Source organism: Tachypleus tridentatus, chromosome 6 (genome assembly GCF_004210375.1).
Source record: "Tachypleus tridentatus isolate NWPU-2018 chromosome 6, ASM421037v1, whole genome shotgun sequence".
In the NCBI taxonomy this organism is placed as follows: Eukaryota; Metazoa; Arthropoda; class Merostomata; order Xiphosura; family Limulidae; genus Tachypleus; species Tachypleus tridentatus.
Window position 1 is genome coordinate 74898587 of NC_134830.1, and position 27591 is coordinate 74926177.

General features: G+C 32.7%; 2 protein-coding genes across 5 annotated transcripts in view; one reads left to right on the forward strand and one right to left on the reverse strand.

Annotated features, from left to right (window-relative positions):
- LOC143252819 (cell adhesion molecule Dscam1-like) overlaps positions 1–1468 on the forward strand; it is a 99771-nt gene extending 98303 nt beyond the window's left edge. For all 4 annotated transcript variants that reach the window (XM_076505558.1, XM_076505560.1, XM_076505559.1 and 1 more), the window contains one exon: positions 20–1468. The gene's annotated coding sequence lies outside the window, so the exon portion shown is untranslated. The remainder of the gene's footprint in view (positions 1–19) is intronic.
- Positions 1469–10198: 8730 nt separating this feature from the next.
- Positions 10199–27591, reverse strand: part of LOC143252820 (sarcoplasmic calcium-binding protein-like) — a 122069-nt gene continuing 104676 nt past the window's right edge. The window contains exons 5-7 of the mRNA XM_076505562.1: positions 15533–15662; positions 14804–14907; positions 10199–11163 (exon numbers count right to left, since the gene is read on the reverse strand). Coding sequence (XP_076361677.1) covers positions 11035–11163; positions 14804–14907; positions 15533–15662 — 363 coding nt within the window. The 3' untranslated portion in view covers positions 10199–11034. The remainder of the gene's footprint in view (positions 11164–14803; positions 14908–15532; positions 15663–27591) is intronic.

Below are 27591 nucleotides of genomic sequence, written 5' to 3' on the forward strand. Positions count from 1 at the left end.
CACTTATTTATTTTTGCAGATAACACCTATCGGCTGAAAGTAGTAAAAACTCAAGTCCTCTTTGGAAAGGAACATGTAACATCACAAAAATATTAACACTTTTTAGTCATTCTACATTTATTGCATTTTTTCTGATTCATCTTACTTTGAAAAAGCTTTAAATCCATTAAAAATCCACTCATTGGACGATGTTATTATGAATAAATTTAATTTTGTTTTTATAAAATAAATATTTAACTACTTTTCATATGAATGCGTTTTGTTTTGCTATATTTTGCACTAATTTTTAAATATGTATTTTAATGATTATGAAATTAATATTTATATAGTCTAAATTCACTGAGAAAAATATAATCCGTGACGAGGTTGCATTTTGTAATCATTAAAGCAAATATCCTGATATCTGAAAATGTGAAGTTACAATTTCTGTTTCAATATATACTAATCACTCCCGTTCGTAAGTAAATCGTTCAAGATAATTGTTTTTATTTATATATTTGATCAAGACAACGTTCAGACACTATGATCTGAATTTTGTATTACTATAAACGTTAAAAGTAGACTAACTGGCTCATCAGCACATTTCTTCTTCACAAAAGAAATAATCTTTTGAAATTTTACCTCTCCAGTCTTTATCCTAGGTAAGTGGATGTCGTATATGTTCATAGAAATAAGAAGATTTAAAATGTATGAATAATTACGTGGATATTTATGTGTCTGTACCTGTAAATCTATACGCGTGTTAAATACAGATATTTATAATGACCTTATAAGTAAGTACGAGTATTAGCAAAGCCTAAATTTTCGCTGTAATAAATTAAAACGTTAAATAAAAGGAATGGCAAAACATTGTTACAGTGTTGCAGCTCTCATCAAAATAAATTTAAGTATTTATAAGCAAGAAAACTTAATCTCCTACATATTAGTCATCTTTTTTTAATAAATGTCGAATTTGCCCCTCGATTAAAAACGAAGCAAAACAATAAAAACAACAACGCTGGTCTAATAATTGTGGTACAAATTTGTAGTCGGACTTATGGTTAGACGAAAATACATTACAACCGTTACAAAAAATAAAGGTATTCATTGTGCAGGTATATGTGAAATGAAGTTTGTATACATCTTTGATTTGAAATTCGAGATAAGCAGAGGAATGTGGAAAATAAATCTGCAATTTACATGATTTTATCACAAATTTAAATCCTGCAAGTTCCCAACGTTTCTCCATCGTTTGGAGTTTAAACCATATTAGCAATATTTTACGGTTTAGTTTGGTTGAGAAAGGTTGAAGAATTTCGGTTGCTCTAGATATGTCATTAGTCATTCAAAAGTGCACAATTGGATATCTCCACTATGTCTGCAGTGAGTGATCGAGCCCTGAAATTTATCGATGTAAGTCCTTAAACTTACTGTCCTCTTAACAGAGGACTCAATAATTTTTGAATAAAGGTCCCTGTTGCCTGTAAAAGTGGTTGTTGTCGTTTCCTGAAGCCTAGACAATTTAGACAATGATACATTCCCAGAAAATAAAAATTTTTATAATAAAGTTTATTCTTAGCAAACTTAGCTTCAATTTGGTGGCTTTATCTCTTATGGTCAAAGCAATATTTGAAATGACTCAAACATGTTATTGTAATTAGATTTCATCGGTAGCAAATAATAGCTAATAAGATCACAGCATTTGAACTACAAAACTTTTTACTGTTTAAAAATAACAGTTTTAATATTTTCTTATAAACAATTTAATTGATACACTTAATATAAATAGTATAAATTTTCCTGCATGTTCGTATTTAAATATACCATTGCTATTTCATAAATCACTGCTATATGTAATTTATTTGTGTATAGAATGGTGTGTGCATTTGTTTTCACTCTAATAATTCCTTTTGTAATCAACAATGTTATTATTTTTTATAAGATAATAGATATAAGCAATAACAAAATAATTATGCTAATTTTTGACGGAACCAAGCTCACTTGTTCTTAAAGTTTCTAGTATAACTAATATAGTTTTAGTTTAATATCCAATTTTTTATATAATTTAAATCTGCCAGTTTAGATTCTAGCTCCATAAATTAGAAATTCATAAACTATTCCTGTCAAGTAATACCAATTTGTTTGAAATCATTCTCAAACAAAAGTATTTTTTCTTACTGTAGTAACTCTAACGTACAGTTTTTGAGAATGTATTGGGATTGTTTTTTGCACTTCTCAAATTTATATTTCCATATGTCTATGTATACTTGACCTATGGACCATTTTCACTTTTTTTTTTATTACACGCAGTTGCCTAAGCAAAATATTAACCACTGAATATAAATGAAGGGTGAAATGTTCGGTAGAAACTTGAGGGAAAAATTGGGTGAGCTCTTACGTTTGGTTGAGCCAATGCTTTTGAAAATTTGCACTGAGAAGAACAGAGCAGTTCAGATTTACATGAAAATTTCCATAGACATGTAAAGGATCGTTCTAAATAAGTATCTGAGTTGAGAATTTTCAAATTTCACATTAGTGCCTCGAAATGAAGGATTAAAGGGGTTCAAGGGCTTTCAAAAATGAGCAAACGTTTTTATTTAAAAATTTACAAGGAGTTATAAATGTTTATTCAAAAGAACGTGTCATGTTTAAAGGTTGTTTCCTTACAAAACATTAACGGATCACTCTATTTGTGAAAATGTTGGTTAATTAGTCAGAACATTGTAATATTCAAGAAAGATCTGGTAAGAATGAGGTTACAACGAGAAGATGCGACAGTGCAAAAAAATAAACATTACTAGAACTGAAAAATAAAACTTTTACTTTTATGAAAATATGCATATTCTTGTATATCTCTTGTGTGTCTTAATAAATGCATACCGTTTACCGATATGAATTTACACAAATGCTCATGTTCAGAGATTAAACTGTCTTTTAAGATAAAATATTTGTCATTCGACCCATCTATAATGTCTCTTAATGTAGTTAGCATTAATTTTCCTGTAATGTACCTGTGGTGATTTTGTTTACTATAACTAATACAGTTTGATTTATGAGGTAAATATTAAGTATACCCTGAACTTGACTGAGACGAGTGCACATGCTTCAAAACGGATACCACTTATATACACACCCCAACCACCAATACTTACCCTTGCACAGAAGGGTGCAATATGTGTATGCTAAGTCACATTTCATATCACAAGTGGGATAGTATATTGACATATTTGTTTTAGTGGTTTTAATATTATTGTCTGACCTTGATGTCAGATTTATGCACCTAATCAAAGAATGCAGTTAGAATGCGACTCCTTGAAAAATCTCTTAAACATAGTTTTCAATATCAGAATAAGATTTATAATTATAACTTTAAATATGATCCTTCATACAAATACACTTGACCGATACTAACATTAAGAGTTGGAAACCATGTTTTTGCTAGATATAAAATACACTTCAGATGATGTTTCTCACCTTCCTCTCTGCAGAATCTTATTAGGCCTAACGGTAAATTTGTTTGTATGTTTTAAAACAAAGCCACACTGGGCTATCAGAAGTGTACTCTATGAATAATTTCGGACTGAAGTTGAACACCGTGATTCTGTAAACTTATAGCTGTCTCCCGGTGGATAAATGGAAGTAATAGCTAAATCTGCTTTGCAAATTGATTCATTAGCCGGCAGTCTATATTGCACAATACAATCCGTCAATAATAATAGTAATTTTTAATATTATCGCTATGACAAGGCCAAATCCATTGTCATAAAATGATAATGAACACGGCTCAGTTGAGTTTAATATAATGAAAAGCAATCGTCTGGTGCCCACCTACTTGATCTAGAATGCAAATGCCTGATAATTAAGGTGATGCCATACAAAATAGTTCTGCACAATCATGTCTCATATGTTACCTTAAAGTGTTTAACAGAAGTTAAAGTGCGTCATAGTATTTATGATACCATGTTTATGTCTAAAAAATATGTTTGAATATTTCACTGAAATGGAAAGCCGTCTGGTGAGTAAATGCCGGCTGTTACAAATTGGATTGAAAAATATCAAAATAAGTAACAACTTCCAAGCTAGAGTTAAAACTCTCAAGACAAAGGAGACTATAATCCACAGCACAAAGAGATTGCTGTTTACTGCCAATTTTCAAACAAATTATAAGAATTACATCCTCCAACCTTCTGCGGACGATACTGCAAAATTCAGTATGTTAAACTAGTCGTCACATTCTTTGAAGTATTGGTTGATTGAATAAGTTGTTGTCTTAAAGGAGCGTAAGAAAATCGTAATGGATTCATGGTACGACTCAAATGATCTGAGTTAATCAGGAAAGAACATTTCATGTTGTAATAGAAAATAGAAAGTTGAAGTTGAAAGCTCTAGTATGTTAGTGCATAACGTATATTAAGTATATACACGGTGATTCGTAAATATACTGACGTACAAATAATTCAGAAATGAAAATGTATAGAAAGATATTTATTTCTGCTATAGAATGAAATATTATGGGTCTATTACTGAAATCATTTAATTTTTCTTAGAAAAGTTTTCTTTAATATTCTCTACATGTCAAACACGTTATTTGAAAAGGTAATTGTAGGCAGAAGCAAACGAAATATTCTAAACTAAATTTATTCCATTACAACAACATAAATTCGTATAAGGTAAACATTAAGAATTAATGGCAAAATAGTTTATAGCTGTGTTAAACGTGTTACCCAAAGTTACAAATGCCAATAATATGACTTCATTGTTAATATTTGTTTCTGTGCTTTTACCGCCCGCGTGGCTTTCAACGTAAATGTGCCTGCAGTCACTGTCACACTTTTACTGTCGTCTCATAGAAAAAATAAATTTCATCTGTGGAACAGTTCGTCAAACAATGTAGGAGCAAATCTTGTATTTCTGCAATACTCTTCATACAGTAGGATCATATAAAACTTCTCCAGTGAAATACTCTGACTTTATTGAGTTTATTTGGGAGAGGCTACAACGTGATATTTGTGTGCTACCAAATGTAGTGGATTTTTAGTTTAATGTTTTAACCTTTAAGATCATTCAAAGGTGTAGCAACCTGCTTATGCAAACTCATATCTGCGTAACAACCTTTTCTATAATCGGATATACATCTTCTGTGACACAACTCTATATACATCAAATAGCGACTTTAACAATTTTTTTGGTTCATGGACTAAGAATACTAAATTCTGTTATGTGATTTACAGCGACGGACACAAAATATCACCAATGTGGTTTTTTTTTTTGTTGATTGACTTTTGCTTTATGACAAACAAATATAGCCCAGCATAGCCAAGCGTATTAATGCGTTTGACTCGTAATTCGAGGGTCGTGGGTTCGAATCCCGTTCGCACCAAACATGCTCGCCCTTTCAGCGGTGGGGGCGTTATAATGTGACGATCAATCCACTATTCGTTGGTAAAAGAGTAGCCCAAGAGTTGGCGGTGGGTGGTGATGACTAGCTGCCTTTCATTTAATCTTACACTGCTAAATTAGAGACGGCCAGCGCAGATAGCCCTCGAGTAACTTTGCGCGAAATTCAAAACAAACAAACAAATACTTCATGCAGCTGTTCTCTATAGCGTATATTTTATGCGTAAAATGTTTGTTTTTACTTATTTATTAAGATACCTATCATCTTGTTTTCTAACACCAAATTCCTTCCATTTTAGTTTTTAAATACAGAGATTACGAGATAATGCAATCATGTACTCGTATCATGATAGATACTGTCGTATGAACCTAGTCTTGTTGCCAGGATATCAAATGCTACGATACATTGTTTTAAATGCATGTTCAACCATGTTTTATATTTCTGAAAATATGCAAAGAACACCCAGAAAGCTATGCAGCTCTGTTATATTCGATGAACAAGCATGTTTATAAACATGTATCTATATATTATACACACACGCATATGCATATTTTTCGACGATGAACGTAATACCTATTTGACCAAACCTTTTCGCGCCATCTATTGAATGGCTCCAAAAATAAATCTCCATAAAAGTTCACACTATGAGTGTTCAAGATTCAGACAATTGTAAAAATAATTGTGGTATGTGTAATAACAATTTCTTTATGACAGAACACAATTTTAAATAAAAGTACTCTCCTCGCAACAAGAACACGACTCTTGTTAGGACTGTATTTGAGAGTTTTATTATATCTTTATTGATGTAATTTTAAATGTAGCACTGAGTAAGTGAAGTTCTTAAAAAAACTTTATTTTTTCCGGTGTTACTTTTACTGTATAAAAACATTAAAGTTTATTTCAGTAATAAAATTTTGACGCGTATGCATTGAATAATTTTCATGTAATGAGTTGTGTATTACTAAAGAGTAGAATCCGAACACTTTTCCCGTGCAGTACTTTTCAAAACATAAAAATCAGTTTTTAAAAAATCTGGGTCACTTTTTCTGAATGGGTTTGAATGAGATATAAATATTACGGTTAGTAATTACTCACAGAAACGCCACCATACAAGCCATACAACTTACATTATTTATTTAATACATAAGTAAAGTAAACTAAGTAAAGAGAACTAAATATATTAATTAACATCCTTTCTTATTTCAAGTCTTTTGTTTTTACCTGTTGCGTTTTGATAATTGATAATCGAAATAGATAATTGTAATTGTGAACAAGTGGTAATTATACGATAGAAGAACGTGGTGATTATGAATATAGTTTTGTAGTTCACAAATGGAATTTCACAAGGATGTTAAAAATACTATGCACATGCATGCTTCACAGTTGACACGTGTTACCGTCTGAAGCACCAACATAGTTTCTTTCCCACGTTTCACGTGTACGTAAATAGATATATTGATTGTAGTACAATGCTTTCGTGTGTTTGTTTGCATTTTTCTTATAGGAATGTCAAATCATGATATCGGCGGTGTCCACCGGTGGGAATCGAATCCACTGATTATAGCGTTGTAAATCTGTAGAGTTACCACTGTTCCAGATGCAATGACAAGGCATATTTCAGGCAATACAGCGGAATGAATAAAATCCATAGACGGCCTTGTTTCGGTGTTGATGTGCATTCATTAAAAAAAAAAAAAAACGTTTGAGGAGATAAGTTATAAGTCTCTGATAGGCAAACTACCGACACTTACAGAAACTATCTTTGAAGTCAGCCAAGTCGTAGCAGAACAAGCCAGTCCAAATACATATAGGTTTATCAGTGCTAATGGGATCGTCTGTTGTCTAGATTTGCTAATTTAAATGGGTCGTAAAACTAGCCAGTAAGCTTTGTGAATGTTTCCTTAAAAGATTCATCATGTTTGTACACTAAAGAAGACGAATTTAACCTGGTATATTAATTTTGCACATGTTGACACGTCACCGTTTTTGGAACTGCATTATTTAGTCGGAAACTAACCGATATGCAATATTTATTATACACCATTATGGTGCTAAGATGACAGTGTTGTGTGGTTTCTAGTTTCTGTATTTTTTGAATAACCATCCAAATATGGACTGCAAACCTGCATAATCAATGCTCACGGTATCATGTAATGTTCACGATCTAAGATATTTCCATGCTGCTGCAATGTAATATGATAGACACTATGATTTTCATGGAGGATGGCGTTTATCAATGTATTGATAACCATGTATTGCAAGAGCACTTTCAAGACTTCGTTATAATGGCCATTTCATTTATCGGACTTTATCATATCAACCGATTTCTGGTTGTGGAATACCCTAAGTCACGTGCTCGCTGTAGAAAGTTTAGCTGCAAAGAATGGAACTGCTATGGAAATGTCTAATATGCTGGAAGAGATGTATGCTTTGCTATAACGATTCTTTGCCATCGCAAAGCATTGTGGGCATTGGAGGATAAAATTTTGAAAAGTTACTGTCAATGATCAGAAACCAGGTTATAGTGGCGCCACTGGTGACAATTTTACCCTATATACCATATCGTTTCTGACACATGAAATGCTCAGCGACAAAACTTTATAATCATCCTTAAATAAATGAGAAGTTATCAGATTGGTTTTATTGAACTATGCGTAGAAGTTTTAGGATTCCAAATGAATTATAAGGAACAAATTCGTAATGGTACTATTATATCTTTAAACCATACTGCAATATCAATTTACTTCCTTTACGTTGCAGACACGTTTATGTTTTTAGTTCTTATGTTATTATGTTTGTTAAGATATTATCTCGTTTTCGAGTACTAAATTTTTGTCTCTTTGTAGTTTTCTTTTTAAACTACATTAACTCTTAGATTACAAAGCTATGTATATTATAGTGGCCAAGTTGTTAGCGTGTCAGCATTACAATATATTATATTAAATACAAGTTCAACCATGCATAATGGATAGAAAACCGTTGTGATAGCGAATTATCCTTCTTGCCCCTTCTTTACCCCAGGAGCAAAGTGTCATGTTTGCGGACTTACAAAGTTGAACTTGGGTTTATATACTCTTGTGAGCAGAGCACAGCTATCTCATTTTGCAGATTTGTGCTAAACTACAAACAGATTTAAGTGATTATCAAATACTAAGTATAGTTTCCACTTGTATGATTCCAGATTATAGTGTCATTGTTTTTAATTCGTAACCGACTCCTTTTATATCACAATATGAAAATAGCTTAATCGAAGGTTTATTATAACAAGGTATCTTATCAATCTGTATCACTAGTAAGCATTTTTTTTTCTCAAAATATGAATTTTCGATAGTCGAACGTTATATACTTTAAATCCTTAGTCAAATAAAATTAAGTGTTGTTAAACTGTTGGCTCTCAAGAAACATCCACTTTTTAAAATGAAATTCAGCACACTGTATTAAATGCAACATTTAGATTTAAATCTATGAAGATGAACTGATTTTTATGAATATACATGCTTCTTTTTTATACGAAACGTTGTTAGTCATTGGCTTAAGATTAGCTAAGTTAGGTAGAATTTTAAGTATGTTTGGCTTGTTCCAAAATTCTGGATTATTCAGTGTCCATAAATTTGTAAAATTTTCAAGCGTGTCTGTATCTATCTCGTGGTGTTTACAACAAGGACTGATGAACCGATATACCACATTAAATGTCTTAAGTTATGGTATTCTGTCTGGTAATGGTAGTTGTTATTAACCGTGTCATAGCAGCTCTTGACTGGTATGAAGTTGTTGTTTTCCAAGTACAAACTTTTTGCTTATAGCTCTGTCACCTTTTGACCGATTTAATATCCAATTATAATCTTGAATTCAAGAGACAAACTTTTTGATTGGTGTATTTTGCTTGTTTCTTTGTTTTTGAATTTCGCGTAAAGCTACACGAGGGCTATCTGCGCTAACCATTTCTAATTTACAAGTGTAAGACCAGAATTAAGGCAGCTAGTCATTACCAATCACCGTCGACTCTTGAGCTACTATTTTATGAACGAATAGCGAGATTGACCGTACATGATAACGCCTTCACGACTGAAAGTGAGACGAGGATTCGAATCCGCGACCTTCATCAGATTGCGAGTCGAGCGTCCTACCACTTGACCTTGATGTATTTAATCACGTTCAAGGTCTCATACATTAATTTACTATCATACTTCCTGAAAGAATTTCAATTTGAGGGTAGTAGACATCCTGATGAGTAATAGAATATTATCGGGTATACGCTTGCACCTCGCTTGGTGTTGCTGGCACACTAAAATATAGCGAATAAAAATGGTATAAAAGGTCTCATAAATTAATTTACTCTAATCCTGCCTAAAATAATTAAGTGTCGTGGCTATTGAGGATTCCCTTTTGTTTTGCATCTAAGAATGGTTTTCAGCAGAATGCAAAGTTATAAATTCTGAAGAGTAAAGAACTTCATGTAGTAATGATGTGACTTTATATTTGTTTAAACACTCACAGACTAGTCTGTTGTGTAAGAATTTATTAATGTTATTAAAATCTTTATATACAAATTCATAACTACTTGAGATTACCTAATTATCTTCCTTTCCGATGCTTATAGGTAGTAGTATAGTATTTGTTAAAGCAATATGAGGTTTATAATTGTACTAATATATTGGGCCACAGCTACAATACTATTAACTTTGTCAAGTTTCTCTTATCTTTTACAAAGAATAATCGTCAAACTATGATCTAATATTGAAGTGGAAACTGTTTTGGGTTCGATTTTCTAATATTTGTTTTATATGGACCATTTGCATAATATTCAGATAAAGATACTCGTAAGTTTCAACTTCAACAATTTTATTCACCATAGCATCGACCAACAGCTTGCAAAGTTACACCATCATACAAGTACACTAAACTGCACTTCACCAGTTAGCGCATTTGTATTCGACCATTACAAGGTAAGATACAGATGAAGCAGTGGCCTTATAGGTTATCTTGTTCTTAAATATGAAAACATGTATAGAAAAGTCATATAAACACTTACTTCTATATGCAACAAAAGCACAAGTCTTCTGAGTTCATACCACAATATGAATTTTTATTCTTCTCAAGTCAAAAGCAAATACTTCTCTGAATTTGAGAATACTTCTCTATTAATATAATATTTAATAAATAACTGAGATCTGAGGAAATTTAGAAGAGATAGCATTGAATTAAGTGTTACCTATGCAATTGTGGTTTTACTGAAAGTTGTGACAACAAATAACAAAACATTATTTTCATGGCGCATCTAATTTTTCAGATACCTACAAATGTGAGGAGACACGAGATAAAATAGCTTTACGCTAAATGAACCTACATTATAAGAAATATAAGTAAATTTTAGCGAACAGACATACATTTATGCTCACTTAACATTTTCTAAGTATTTGATTGATTAAAAGATAATGCAGGATAAAAAGATTATAATAAATATACTAGCCAATAAACATCAAGATATATTTAAATTCAAGAATCCAGTCATACATGAAGCATCAACACTGCCAATTACTTCAGTTGAAACTCTTTCAACGACAATACAGTTGGAGGGAGATCAAGCGTACAATATGTATGTCTTCCTGTGGGGAAAATTGGCCTCGTCGATGCACTTTCTAATGACACCCCATCATTCAGCCAATCAAAGGCAAGGGACCAAACAGGTATACTCCCGGCACTTTAGATTCTGGACTTCCAATGAACTGAGCAAAAAGCTCTTGGTAGCGGCTTAAATTGATGCCACCTAAACGTTGATCATCTTCCTGAAGTAAAAATAATAAATAAAAACAACTAATAACGAATCGTTTGTAAGATTTGTAGAATATTAATGAACAAAGAAAAACTAGGTTCATAAAAAAATAAGTGGTTTATTGTACACAGAAATTCAATACAAAATAACTTTTATTTGATATACATATTTAGGTTATAAAGACTATCGAATAAAAAAATTAAACGAATCTTTAACAACATTTAAATGAGCTACTATATATATACATATACATGCATTATATCCTATTGTTTCTATCTAAATATCATTACGTCATAAGTATGAATTTTCGAAAACTAATTCAATTTTTAGATTATAATAGAAATGTTTACATTTAACTGTTTTAGCGTTTACTCAGATTTAAGTTATTTTCAGACCTATATTTATTGTTTTGTACATGATTGATATAACTATTTTTTAATTAATATATTATGGTTCTACTACATTTACTACATTTCGCACCCGACTCTTGGCAGCCAACAATTTAACAGCCGAGCTCTTTGGCAGCGGACAATTTCGCACCCAGGAAAATTTGCAGCGGATGATTACCCAGCCAAGCAATACATAGTTACGTTATGGTGTTGTTCATGATGTTACTAATGTTAACTTAACAACAAATTAACATCCATTTGAAAATTAACGTCACTTTTAAACCTGTAAAAAAACATAAAATGTCTGCGTTTACTATTAAAACTTCAACACAAAGTTTTCTCATTAAACTTTCAAACATCAAACAGAGGAAAGCCGAAGGCATGCAACAATAGATACGTTTATTTATTCGATAAGGGTAGCAAGAAAGACAATCAGGTAACTTTCTACATGCGTGAAAATTACAGAACTTTGCACTGCCCAGCGTGGATTCATGTCCGAGATGATACAGTTAGAGCTCGCCTCAAGGAGCCCAGCCACGCACCCGATGGACCGAAAAAAATTCCCTAACCGCTTCGTATTGATTGAACATCTGAAAAAAGAATACAAATGAATTTAAATCTTTTGGAACAAATTATTACAAGACATGAACCGCAAAGGAAGAAGGCAAAGTACGAGACTCTAAATCAAAGAGTCCAACGTATAGTTAACGAATATCAAGAAAGGGATCTTATTCAATTCCTTCGAGAAATTAGCTACTGCTTTAAACTGTGAATAGATGTGGTAGTATGGTTGTGTGATTTTGACTGTGAATAAATGTAGATACATGGCTGTATGATATATGAGTCTTTTTCTTTAAACTGTAATGTTGATGTAAATACTCGGCTGGGTAATCATCCGCTGCCAATTTTCCTGGGTGCGAAATTGTCCGCTGCCAACGAGCTCGGCTATCAAATTGTTGGCTGCCAAGAGACGGGTGCGAAATTGCGGCTGCAAATTGTCGGGATACCATATATTATGAAATAGTTTTATATGCAAATTTATATGAAACAGTTATACACTTATACGAAACCTAATACCTCTTTATGAACACATAAACATGTTTTAATGTACTATTATATTCTGAACTATTGTATGATTTCATGCTATTAAAAAACTTTTCAAATTTCGACAGACTCCGAACGTCAGTATTTCTAAATATCACATTTGACGAAGATCAAGGATTCAACACTATGTATTAAAGTTTCATAGTGGTTTTTAATGCACGCGTCTACTCTACTTTAACTATATCGCTACGTATTCCTATCGGCTCAGGTCAAAGATCATGTCATCACGTTTATAGACCCAGATTCAAAATTGTATTGAACTACATTTTTATAAACGTATGTCTGTGAATTTGATATCATACTGTAGATTATAATTCAATTTAATATTATACATTAGTTAATTTTTTAATTTAAAGTAAATATTAAAAAAAATCCTAAAAATCGATTTTTGTGTGTCACGTGGCTATGCTGAAATCAGCATTGTTTCATATTAAGTGTTTGTAATATTAAAACAAACACTATAGTTTCTTACGAATTAGAATCTCAAATTACACATAATGACAAGCTAGAATATAAGATAAGAACTTCCCATATTTTCTATTTTTTGAGATATTAATATATTTAGTGAATCAACCAAAGTGACCCCCGCCCATATCTTCCATTTTTAAAAATAGTTGTTTGAGGTACACCTACTTCGCTCAATGATGTATATATAATCGAAAACTCAGAATGTCCACTAGTGGTTTTCTTTGTCTCTGCAAAATGTTTACGAGGGAAGCCCTTACATTTCATAGTAGAATTCAATCGGAAAGGTAAAGCATTAGTGAGCTCGAAAATTCAGATTTTTAGATCCAAATATAGCTTATTTACTAAACCTACTGAATTATAGTGGAATTCTGTGTTACTTATATAGTAGAGTGTAATTTTTTTGTATAAGTCCAAAATGCATATATAAGACCTAAAAAAATTGTTTTGTTCTATATCCTCTACGTGCGAAATTTCATAAGGCTGAGTAAACTACGGGACCGGCATGGCCAGGTGATTAAGGCACTCAACTCGTAATCCGTAGGTCGCGAGTTCGAATCCCCCGTCGCATGAAACATGCTCGCTCTTTCAGCCGTGGGGGCGTTATAAGTGACGGTCAATTCCGCTATTCGTTGGTAAAAGAGTAGCCCAAGAGTTGGCGGTGGGTGGTGATGATTAGCTGCCTTTCATCTAGTTTTACACTGCTAAATTAGAGACGACTAGTTCAAATAGCCCTTGTGAAGTTTTTCGCGAAATTCAAACCAAACCAGTCAGTAAATTACGACAAACACCAAACAAGTACAAACTTCGTAACTAGAGGATATTATTGTTTTCACTACTTTTTTACTGTTCTATGTTTATGAAAAATAACCATAAGTTAGAAGCTTATTTGTAAATAATAATAATAATATATATATATATGATGTATTCTAACCGATATGTGACTGTATTTTACATTTTCTGTTCCACGAGAGCACAGTGAAGGTAGGTCACTTTGTAAGGTCCAGTTTTATATTATTGGAATTGGACACGGTAACATGAGTGCACATGGATCGTGTCATTCAACTTTTGTATTGTTAGTTAGACACTATTGAAAAATTAATGCCCCCTTGTTGCTCAGCAGTATCTATGATAACTTATATTATTAGAATCCTGGTGTCAATACACCCGCTGGGCAGATCACATATAGCCTTCTGCGTAGATTTGTTTTTAATAAAAAAAACAACAAACAACAACTGAACTGTTAATAAAACAAAAAATAATAAATGTTCTACATATATAATGTTATGAGACTTAATCTCTTTATACTAAATATTTTTGGTTTCCTGTAATAACTTGTAGTTACTCCAGAACGAAAAAATATCTCTTTTAACACCACAAACATCTAATTTTAAACAATGCTGTATTCAACACACAATGTGCTACACAAATGACAAAAATATATTTTTAGAATTTTGTTAATATTTACTTTTAAATTAAGAAATTAACTAATGTATAATATTAAAATTTATATTATAATCTACGATCTGTTACCAAAAGAATTTGTATAAGTAGTTGAATACAATTTTGAATCTGAATCTACGAACGCGATGGCATGGCCTTTGACTTGTAACCATAGTAAAACCTTAGGGATAGGGTTAAGTGTTCAACTTTTCTAGAAATAACTAGTGAAAATGTATCATTAATAATACTAACATTAAGCAGTTTTCCAAAACATTCATCTATCTCTGCAACGCTACCAATTGCTGTCCGAGAGACACAGTCTAAACGATATTCTTCCAAAGTTATCAATCCGTCTTCTGAAAGATGAGAAAGAAAAATAAAATAAAATGACATTCAGGTGAAAAAAATAACACTTAAGATTTATAACCTTCAGTGGTGTGTTAGTTTTTGTGTTGACAAGCATAATGCTCAGCTTGGCACTGAAAGTAAATAGTCCTGAGATCTATTTAACCAAATGTAATATATACATTTTGCGCATGCACATATCCAACGAAGTGTATTTCAGCGGGTGATATTTTGCCGATACTCATCGATACTGAGCAATAAAACTTATTTTTTAAGGTTATACAAATACAGCGGCTAACTTGAGCTACTTTTTTGGATACTTGTCAGAAAGCATTTATTCACTGAAACTATAGTTTCAAGCGTAAAGTGTTTGTGTTTCACTTTTTTTTTTTTTTTTGCAAAACCAAGTCCGCTTCATCTAACTGAGTACCTCACACCTGGCGCAATATATATATACTAAATTATAATTTTTATATATATGAATCAAATAAATTATTATAAACAGAATTTCAATAAAATTATAACAGTAAAAACTGCCTGGTATAAAAATATTATCAGTGAAATAAATCACGGACAAGTTCAATAAGCTTATTTCTTTAAAACAAATTAACTTGCAAACTACATTAATTTACTCACCATTGTTATCCGTAGTGTTGAATTTGGAAGTTATGGCGTACTTGAGTGACTCAGGAAAGTTATCAAACGTTTTTCCAAAACAAACATTCTGAACAGCTTGCTTGAATTCTTCTACTGTCACTTGTCCGTCCTAGAATAGTACAGCATAATTGAAAGAATCATAAACGTAATACGTGTTTCCATATAGTAATAAATTAATTAACACGCTTTATACTAATTCTCATTCAAAGCAAGAAACCTCAATAAAGCCACTTTTAATACGTCATGTTCGCAATGATTTTTTATCGACAGACATCCTATTGTTGTCCAAGAGTCTAATTGTTATTGTTATTTGTCTTCTGTAAACGTTAATAATTTTAAACATAAAAAAGTATTAAAATCACTACTTAAAACCTGTTGTTGATTTTATTACAAAAGTAATATAAAACAATTATTTTTCCAACGGGAAGATTTTTCATGAAAGTTAGTGGATGTAGATACATTAAGCATTACATAGAGCAAGGTACTTAGAGATTGGATCTGTCGTTTTTTAGAGTTATCTTAGACAGCAGTGTTTACGTGTTGCAGTTTTGTGTGAGAATTTCTTCGTTTACTTATAAACACTAAAAGTAACGGTACCGTTACTTTAAGACCAAAAACTTAAGAGCAATATCAATGAGGTTTAACACTTGTCTCCAATACCAAGGTTTTGAAAGTGTCATTAGAACTGGTGTCTTTTACGAGCTAAATTGATTAATTCGTCGTTTCTGATCAGACGACTTAAAGTGACTTTGCACGAGAGATGTTTGATGGGTATCACGTTTTATGGAATAACTTGAACAAAGCGATGTTTAACCTCGCAGTCTTTGAGACGTTCGGCATGGCTATTACATAATTTCACAACTCTTCTTTTGTGACATCATAGTAATTCTCTGTAGTAGTAAGCACATAGCTGATAGATCAATGCGTGATGAATTGTTACAAAACTATTGTGATGTTTTTATCCCTATTTTTCACAGACAAGATAGAATGTGAAGTGGGAAAATATCAAACGTACGTTATAACAAGTAAAATGTTCGTCAAAAATATAATTCCACAGACTGAAACATTTAGTCGCTCTGAATAAGTGTTTATACTTTTTAGATTGAAAGTTATAGACAACTTTCTCTTAACGTTGTGTGTGATTATAATATAAATAATTGATTATTAAGAAGATTTTTTTAAAAACTAGTTTTATATATCTTTATTAAACGATTCAGTAAGTTAGCTAGATGACTGAATTAATTTTTAATTAACAGTTTTTCACTAAACCAAACACGTTATCTTACTGTTAACCAGCGAATTTAAAAAAAAAATACTAAGAAACCACAGATCGTTATTATATGATATTAAGATGTATTTTTTTAAAACAAGTATTTGAGTGCAACGCTATAGTTTCAAGCGTAAATTTGAAGTATTGAAACTTTAATGTATTGGTGGATTCACGCATTTGTTCTAGCTAAAATGTGATCCATAGATAAGGAAGATAGTTATATGGGACCACAACAGTTTAACATGCTGTTGATTTATTGGTGTAGTTAATTATAAATATCATTCTAGGATAAATAAAAACATCTAATTATAAAGAAACTGAACTGTGAAATTAATAGCTGACGAAATCGGCCAAACTGTAGTTGAAGAGTTTAAAACAAAACAGGGTATTAAACTTAGAACAAAAAATTCGTAATTAGTAGCAGCTTTAACCTCTTGAAGGGCCCAACATGGCTAGGTGAGTTAAGGCGTGCGACTCGTAATCCGAGGGTCGCGGGTTCGCATTCCCGTCGCACCAATCATGCTCGCCCTTTTAGCCGAAGTGACGTTGTAATGAGACGGTCAATCCCATTATTCGTTCGTAAAAGAGTAGCCCAAGAGTTGGCAGTGGGTGGTGATGACATATCTGCCTTCCCTCTAGTCTTACACTGTTAAATTAGGAACGGCTAGCGCAGATAGCCCTCGAGTAGCTTTGCGCGAAATTCAAAACAAAGAAACAAAACCTCTTGAAGAAATCGCAAGATGAAACATTAAGGCGATAAAACACAAAACGTTTTACACTGGAAAAAGTTGTTTTCTTTTCTTTTTGTATTAAGCACATAAAATATATATACATTAATAAAATAATTTGAAAATGTGCAATAAAACAGCATTTTAAAACAAAAATAATTTTTTAATATGTAAATTTGTTTACTTTCAAATACTTTTGTGCATATAATTTCCAACTTATCAATATACTTTAATTTTAATTATCTGGTATAGTTTCTACTTTCAGATAGATTAATAAAAATTGAATAATATATTTTGGAAGGTGGACCACGTATTTCGTAATTTTTTACGCGTACCTAAACAGTTTTCATTCTCTTTCTATAAATTACACTAGAGCAGTTTTATATGTTCCTTTACATAGACTTCCAAATGTCTCACTATAGGGTCTATTAAAGAGTTTTCTGTTTTACAAGCAGTTACTTAATTTTACACAAAATACATGTTGCATAAAATATTTTAACTATATTTTTACTGATGCTCCTCTGTTTTATATAATCAAGTATCAACTACAATTTTACATATTTTGTGTCATTTATTGAGTTGTACTTATTAAAATAAAACATAAAGTGCAGTTTATAAAAACTATATCCACTGTCTTCTTGGTAAAACTGTATTCACAGACTTTTTATTATATCATTACGCCCTAGGATCCGTGTTTTTCAACACAATCTGTATGAAGTATTCAAGGTATGAGTGTTACCTGTTATAAAGATTCATTTAATCTCTTTTTTGTAAAATTATTGATTACCTCAGCTTCGTAAAATCGCAAACGAAAATAAAACAAACTAAAGTCGTAAATGTATTTCACAAAATTCATTTTTTTTAATTTAAAACGACGTATACCAATACAATTTATAACAACATCAATGAAACTATTTACTAATTGATAATTATTTATTTTCTTACATAGAATTTCCCTAATGGTTAAAAGCATATGCCAGATCAAATAATCTTTTTTTTTTTAATTTCGCACAAAGCTACTTGAGGGCTATCTGTGCTAGCCGTCCCTAATTTAGCAGTGTAAGACTAGAGGGAAGGCAGCTAGTCATCACCACCCACCGCCAACTCTTGGGCTACTCTTTTACCAACGAATAGTGGGATTGACCGTAACATTTATTTTAAATTAAGAAATCTAAAAAAATAATAGTAGTGTTGTCTCTTGTATGTCTACGTAACTACTTCCCAAAGTGCGGATGGAAATTCACCATAATTGGTATGGAAGCTCATTAGTTCCATTTGGAGGTAAGTGCAAGCTTTCAATTTTGCAAACTGCGTTTTGCGGTTTTAATGTGTGTTTGTTAACATTACTTTGCCCTTTTTATATTTGATTTGGATTTGTTTTGAATTTCGCGCAAAGTTATTCAAGAACTATCTGCGCTAACCGTCCCTAATTTAGCAGTGTAAGACTAGAGGGAAGGCAGCTAGTCATCACCACCCACCGCCAACTCTTGAGCTACTCTTTTACCAACGAATAGTGGGATTGACCGTCACATTACACGCCCTCACGTCTGATAGGGCAAGCATGTTTGGTGTGATGGGGATTCGAACCCGCGAACTTCATATTACAAGTAGAACGCCTTGACCCACCTGGGCATGCTAGGCCTCCTTTTAGATGGATCTTCACCGAATTTAGAATGAGGTTTATGAGGATATGTTTATAGATTTTCGATTTTACAGTTTTTATGGGCGTCTTTGCGTGTTTTACATTTACTTGCAAGAGAAGTGGCTTTTCGTATCCTAAGATAACTTTCCATTAATCATAAATTTATATTTACATAAATCTCCATGACTTCCGTCCAGGGATCAGGTAATTTAGCTAGTTAACAAATATTATTCAAGTTTTCTTATCTATGCATTTCATTTCGAACTTTTATTACATAGACTAACAACAATATTAGGTTAAAGTTTTGTTGTTAAACACCAAGACATAAAAGCCATCGATGGTACGAAGCATTACCAAAATGCATTGGCTTTTTTATATATTAGACGCTGTAAATCCAATTGGTTTTTACTACTATTCATGAATTATCTGAATTTTCATTAGACTATAAAATAATTTACTGACGTTTGACTGCTCCTTTGTTGGTAAAGCTTGATTTCGCCAAATCTATTGATTTCACTAGTTATGAGATGTGAAATTAGTGTATGCTATGGAAAAATAATACTTTCCTCGTCACTTTTAACAGGTTAAAAACAAGTAACCGTATAAAACGCACTACAATCTATCTTGCAAACGTTTTTATTATGGGCTGATTGCCATTAAATTTGGTTATTTCGTTGCAGATTTAATTCTAAATAATTTTTATACTATAATTTGGTATGTATCATTGTACAAGTTTCCAAGGCAAACAAAAAACTTAATCACATTTTTCAATTTTTGCTTCATATTCGCGCAAATTTTGCTTATTTTTGTTTTTCCAAGAAGATATTACTCAAAACTAGAAAGATATTCTTTCGTATATTTTAGAAGAGTAGCACTCGACACGTTTAAGTGAAATTTGGACAATCTTTGAGAAATTTGAATTTTCATTAAAATTGCCTTGAAAGCTGCGTTTTAACATATTTTAGTGCACATTTCCGGTTATAGCACCCTCTTTATTTAAGCTCGAAAAATTTTGAAAGCAGTAACCTGTTAAACATATTGTAATTTGTATACATGCCAAATACTAGAAAATATGAGCATTGGGTAAGAATTTAAGAGAGCGCCTTGTACTCCCACTTCACCCCATCTAAATCTGAACATGAGTGAGCAAAACTACAATGTAAGCAATAGATTAGAAAGTGTGTTCGATGAAACTTTCGCTATCTTGTCTAATGATAAAAGGAAACTTTTTCTCAGTCCTGATATTGTTAATAAACTTGCTACAACCTTCCACATCTCGAATGTGAAGCTGTAAACACTGAAATGTTTTGAAACAGAAGATATTATAACCAAGAAAGCTCTGCAGGTAGTAAAAATGGAAAAATTATCCCAGAGTCTGTTACTCTTTTTCAGCGATATTTACTGAATGACACCACGGAATGCGGCCAAGCATTCCAATAAGTTAAACAGCTCACAAGTTCTTTTGATTATGACTTGGCATATGCTATCATCCATGAAAAACAAAACCACTCAAATACATCATACTCTTTTATGACTGCAAATCTGGAGTTCATTCAAACCCTCAACTGGCTTGGTCATAGTTATCTTACTTCTAGATGTAAGAGATTGACATGACCTTGTGTTATGCAAAAGTTTACACCATCCAAAGATAACTTCACTACTCCGGAAAATATCCATCCTGAAATTTCACGAACCTAACCTTGACTGATTTGAGGAGTCAATCAGTGGTAAGAGGATATCTCAAAGAGTTAACGAAATTATTATCCAGGCAGAGACAGTTGACCTGCAGACAATTAAAACGCTGGCTTCCGTTGACAAACCCAAGAAAAAAAAACATGAGTACACCACCACTGATTCTGCCCACATACAATATTGGATAACAGGAATGATCAGACCAAAGTGAAAACATGAAAGCTGACTCCACTATTTTTCAGTGTGTGAGAGTAAGGAACATTGTCAAAATTATAAGGTTCTTGTCAGAAGAAGAATACAAATTATTTATTTGAGGAACCTGGTTTAATATTGTGACTCGAGGTGATAACAGAGTTGTTCAAGACAACACTGGCTATTTACCAAAAATCAATGCATATGCAACACAAATATTAATTGCCAATGAAGTGTTGAATAAATCAGTAAGCATTATGTAGTCTTTAGAAGAGTCAAATATTGTATGTGTTATTTATAATGCAATATATGCAAAGGTTGCTGAGTTCATGTGGAAACAGCCTGTTAAGTTCAAGCACCCAATGATCATCACAATTGGAGCATTCTACACCATATGTGCATTCCTATTAGCCATTAAAAATGTGTTTCCAACACACTGGATTAGTGGATCTATGCATTGAGTCTGATGCGATTGCTGAAGGTTCTATAGCAGAGTAATAAGGTTTCACATGTTGGTGTACGAGGCATTCAGGAGACTAAAATGCAAATTATTTCTCTCGTGGTTGCAAACCACTCCCAAAGACGACCCTATCTACTCATCCGAGCTACTGAATAATATCAGCAACCTGTGTCAGGGAGTTTCACAAAGCTACAGGAAGTCCTTCAGAACAAATCACAGAACACTAAGTAATTTAAAACGTATTTGGATTTCTTTTGAAAATGGTAACTGAAGTCTCTCTTTTTGACTTTCCTATCTCAACGTGGTCACGATTTTGCTTGACCTCATTCAAGTTTCAATAGAGGAAGACTGGATGTTGTATCCAGTTTGTGTTTGTGAAATGAGCCTCTGGTGCTTCGCAATATGACAGGCTCAGTTTCGTATGCTGCCTTCCATACCATGTACAGATGTTGCAGCCGTTTATAATGAGTTCACTCGAAATGGCTTTTTAGTTTAGTTTGGATTCAGAAACCCCTCTGGATGAATCTCTGTAGATTAAATAACCAACAAAGACACTCAAGTGTCAGAAATAAAAAATAGTTCAGTTTGAAGTCTGGAGCTGTAAATAAATAAATATCTAACTGTTGAGTACAGGATTATGTACTTCAGACAACAAAAATATATGATTAGCCATGGTGAATGGAAACTGGATCATCCTGATTTCTAGCATCCAAAAATCAAGAAAGACATAAGTATATCATCTGTCTGGTTGAACTTAAGGAGAACAACTGGCTAAATCCTACTGTCCTGATGAGCCTGAAATGGTTAGCTTATCCACTGATTCTATGATGCTACCTAGTGATGAAGGTTTTCCCTACAGCCTGAGATCTAGGAGAAAGGAAATATCAGGCGTTCAAAAACACGCTTACGGAAGATGATCTTCCAACAGTGAAACTTCATGACAAAATAAAATATCTTAGCCTAAAAAACTCCCCACTGTAAACACTGATAAAGTCAATGGAAAGGTATATCTAAAGAGGTAGTGGTTAGGGCTCGTCATATATTTGTTAACAAGAGCAGACAATTACGTATGAAATATGTCCTCACTCACACATTGGGCCCTTTATTATGGGCTCCTGCAAATGCTGATGGGTCATAAGGCAAACAAAGATGCATTTGTTAGGGAGCTGTAGAAGAATGTTTCTCCATGAGAAGAGATTCCTGACTTATCAGCCTACATCACTGATGGAATGAGTTTGGTACAGAAACTAAATGTCAGAAACAAAATGTTTGTCGAGCTTTCATAGTCTATAATTTCTCTAGTTCTATGTGAGAGTGTACAGAATCATTGGACTGATATGGTGTTTGAAGTATACTGAGAGACGTTGATCTAAAATGTTTGAAAAATACAATAGAAAATCAGATATATATATCTTCAGATCAAAAACAACGCATGAGCTGCAGGAACCCATGAAGTCCAACAATAGAAGAAGTACTTGTGAAACTCTTCTAACAAGTCAAGCCTGATCAAATGCTTGGTCAAAGGCTTGAATATTCCAAAATTTAGAAAAAAGTTACGAAACAAGACATTGTGTGTAACCTTTGAAGATGTCTGACACAAGATGACCAAAGATGACTGCATGGGAGTTGCCAAATTCAGATATATTCAAAAAGAGACTGATATTCATCTGCTCCTGCGTGTACTTCTCTCTGCAAAGGGTGGATTAACGGCAGTCATAGTGACAGCAGAAGGCATAGAAATGTGGAAAACAGAATTAAACAAGATTATTTGACACTGACAAACTGACAAGTATACTGTAAAATAGCATCTGTACAGACCTAATTATACAACATGCCATTACTGGATGAGAAGGTCGCGGGAAGGGTGGTGCTCTGAAACTTGTGAAAAAACAGCATCTACCAGGACTCATGTAGTCAAGTTGGTCTGTCCTGGAAAATGCCTGAAGAGCTGTTTCAGGAAAAAGAACTGTTTATCTGCCATCTATATGCAACGTTGATCATCACTTACGAGTTGAATGAACTGTGGTACCAATTATTCTGTGCCAAACGAGAAAAGATTGAATTAAGTCAGCTTCCACAATGCAAGGACTGCCCCTGCATGAGTGCATTCTACGCAGAATACTAAGCAGCAATCTGTAAGGAAAACGAAGTTCTTATTGAACTTGGCAACTCAGATGACAATGAAGAAGATGTTAGTCGAGAGCAATGAAGTTCATGCGCCATGTTTAGACTGTGTGTGCGATAAATGGCTGTAACCGTCTGTTTCATGCTGTTACGAAAATAAGTTTTGAACCATTTAAAATAGACTTATGTTCTTAAACTTGAGTGCTGAAAACATTGTATCCTTAAATTCTTTGTTGTACATGATTGCAACATTATGATTGCATATGATTCCTGCTACATGTTTCTGGACCTCTTTTTCGTTACAGTTATATTACGACATTTAATCATACATGTTTCATAAATTCTTTACTTTTCTCAGTCATTTCCGATTACGAAAGCTGAATTCCAACAGTTATTAGTACTTATGAACACATGACAAAACTGAATGTTTTTACTGTATTTTTCTGTAAAAGATCACGTATCTAGAAAAACTTCATTATTTACTATCTCCTGTACTGTTCCACAAATAGTGTAAAATTGTATTATAATGAAAAACAAACATTATAAAGGATGAAAATGAAGGGCGGATAGAGTGTATTGAAGCCAGAGGTATCGCATGTTTAGGCTATCTAAACTACTACTGTCTGGGTTATGTTGCCTCGTACAAACTTTAATTAAACTTTTATGAACTGACATCATCTTGAACTTGAGTGTTGAGTGTTAAATTCTCTGTTGGACACATTATGGATCCATATGACTTTTTTACATATTTTTTTACATTTAATTTGTCATATATTACGAATATCATTTTACTGACATTAGTCATACAATCAAGGTATCAAACTTTCAAAAATTTCCAGTTCTTTCGGGCACATAACACTGTAAAAGCATATACCAATACTGTTTTAATGTTCCTACCAATCTTCTCGGGGATGAGGTGTGGTGTTGGGGTTCAATAATGCATTAGTTCATTTAAAATTGTCTAGATTAAACCTACCAAAATATTGCCAAAAAATAAGATAATTTACCTATAAAATCACACAAAACACAAACCACTTTTAGGAGGCAGTTGTAATACAACACAAATATAAGTATAAGAGACAAATTATCATTCAGCAAAGTGGTTCCCAGCACCAGTTTAGGTTTTATTGACAGATGTCTTTATAGTCAGAGAGGATATGAAAATGACAGTCAACAAACTATCTTCTTTATTATAATGTTTATGTTTGGTTACTGTAAACTAACGAAATGTATAATTTATTTTTATTTACATTTCAGGCCTGACAATGTTAGCAAACACCTTTAATATTTTTTAAATTTTCTGTGAAAAATCAGATATCTGGATGAACTTCACAGTTACATAACTTCTGCACTGTTCTACAGATATTGTAAGATTGTACATTAATGGAAAAAAATATATAAACAGATTATTTCATGAATTTCTTTTGCCTTTATTCGTGTACTTTGTTAATCATATAACAGAGGCTACTAAATCTTAAACTTAAGCGTTTTACTGAAAAGTTTGATCTCATTTTGAGAATCAGTAATAATTATAGAATTTAAAAGTTATAACAGCTCATTCTCATGTGATCATGCCAGTGAACATATAAGGTATTGACCTCTCTAGCATATGTATAAAATTCACCAGTAGGAATAATGAAATTTCAGATTTAAATTAGACCTGAATTAATCTATGTGTTTTCATTGTCCTACAAAAACTTCTCATATACAAAATTCTGTTACGACGTCTTGCATAAATGGAAACAGCCCTGACAACTGGGTAGCAACAATGCGATTTATTGCCCAGCTTTAAGGGCAATATTTAAAAAGTGTCTATCATAATGCACTCTCTACCAGTAATGGCAAAGAATTCACGTTAAGAGATGGAATGCTTCTCCGGTGGGAAGTGCTACGTTTGCGAACACATCGTTTAAAGCTGGGGTTCGATTCCTTGCTATGGATACAATAAATAACCCAATGTGACTTTACTCTGAAACAATTTTGTATTTCTTACCATATTCAAAATATATTTTCCTTCAAAATCTTCAAATAAAAGATAGCATTTTTTACTCAAAAAATAATCTCTTAAAATATAATCAATCTATATCTCAGAACGGCTGTTATGGGTATTAACACTTTTACTGATAATGAGATGACAGCGTATCGACTTTCCTAGATCATCTTTTCTTAACCTGAAGATGACCAAGACAGGTCGAAACGTTGTTCTCTCCTTATCAGTAAAAGTGCTAATACCCATACAAGTCGTTCTGAAATATATTTTTATTTCAAGTGGGTTTCTCGTCATCAAGAATACAATTAATCGATAATTAAGCGAGCTACAGACTGAATAACAAAACTGCAGAAAACATCACCAACCGTATACTGCCGTTTCTCACCATGAAGGGCCTGGCATTGCCAGGTGATAAAGGCACTCGACTCGCAATCTAAGGGTCTCGGGTTCGAATTTCCGTCGCAACAAACGTGTTCGCCCTTTCAGCCGTGGGGGCGTTATAAAGTTACGGTCAATCCTACTATTCGTTGGTGAAAGAGTAGCCCAAGAGTTGGCGGTGGGTGGCGATGACTAGCTGTCTTCCCTCTAGTCTCACACTGCTAAATTAGGGGGCTAGCGCAGACAGCCCTCATGTTGCTGTGCGCGAAATTAAAAAAAACTAACAAAGAAAACAAACTCACTATCAACTTAAGAGCCGTTTTCATTGTTCGGAATTAAACGTAAAGCCACAAAACGGCCTATCTGAGCTCTGCCTGCCAAGGCTATCAAATCCTGGTTTCTGACATTCTAAGTCCGTAAATATACCGCTATTTCACTTGCAGACGAGAGCTGTAAAACGAGTTACTTAATGTAGTCACAATATTTCTGTAAAGAGCCAACGTTCATAAACAACTCTTCAGTTCTTAGTGTCACGCTTGGGTACATTTAGAAGATGTTGTAGGTCAAAAGCTAGATCTTAGTATTTGTTGAACTCTGCGTAAAGCTATTTGAGGACAATATTAGTGGCCATAGCTGTTTTAGATGTAATAGGCCTAAGAAAAAGCAGCTAGTCAACACCACTAATAATTTTATGACGCCTCTACGGTTGAAAGAGCGACATGTTTATTTACGAGGTTCTAATTCGTGAATCGAGCATCATTACCACCAGCCCCCTTTTATCCTGTGTTTGCTATAAGTTTCATATAAACTAGTTTTTCTAGAAGATCTTCAAATTAATACTAAACATCATTTTAAAATGCAGATTGTTAATTCTTTCTTCTGTTATGAAATATTGTATCAACTAATTAGGGAATCATATAAACCAAGATGTTTATTTCTAAAAAAAATATATTGTGTGTTGTAAAATCAGATCACTTTCCAGGTGTCACTTTATTTACACTGCAAGAAAATAAAGTCGGTGTAAGTGTAATATAATTGCGACACATTTCAATGTTTTTAAATATTTGTTATAAAATATAATAAATTGTTAAAGAAGCGTTAATCAATAGAGTATCTGGTGACAATAACTCGATACATTTAGACTGACTGCTTTCAATTTTATATTTTGGAAAAACAGAGAAACTAGTTTTAATTGGTAGTCACATATAGATATCAATAAATGCATTATAATGAATATAGCTGGAAGTTATATTGATGAAATGAACTGAGAAGGTATTAATCTATAACTTATAAAATTGTGGGGTAATTGCAGAAATAAATTGCTTAAATATTATTCATGCAATTAATTTTTTTCTGAGTATCCTAGAAGCACTGAATTTTAAATATGATTTACTAATTTTCCACTTATTACTAAATAATAGTTGAGATTAGGATAACATAATGTGGTATACTAACTTGTTACCATAATGATCTTAGCATACATTCATAGAATATAATTTATTTTTAAAAGAATGTTGCAGAAACAGAAATTTATTCACTTCTTGATTATCATAGATAATAAT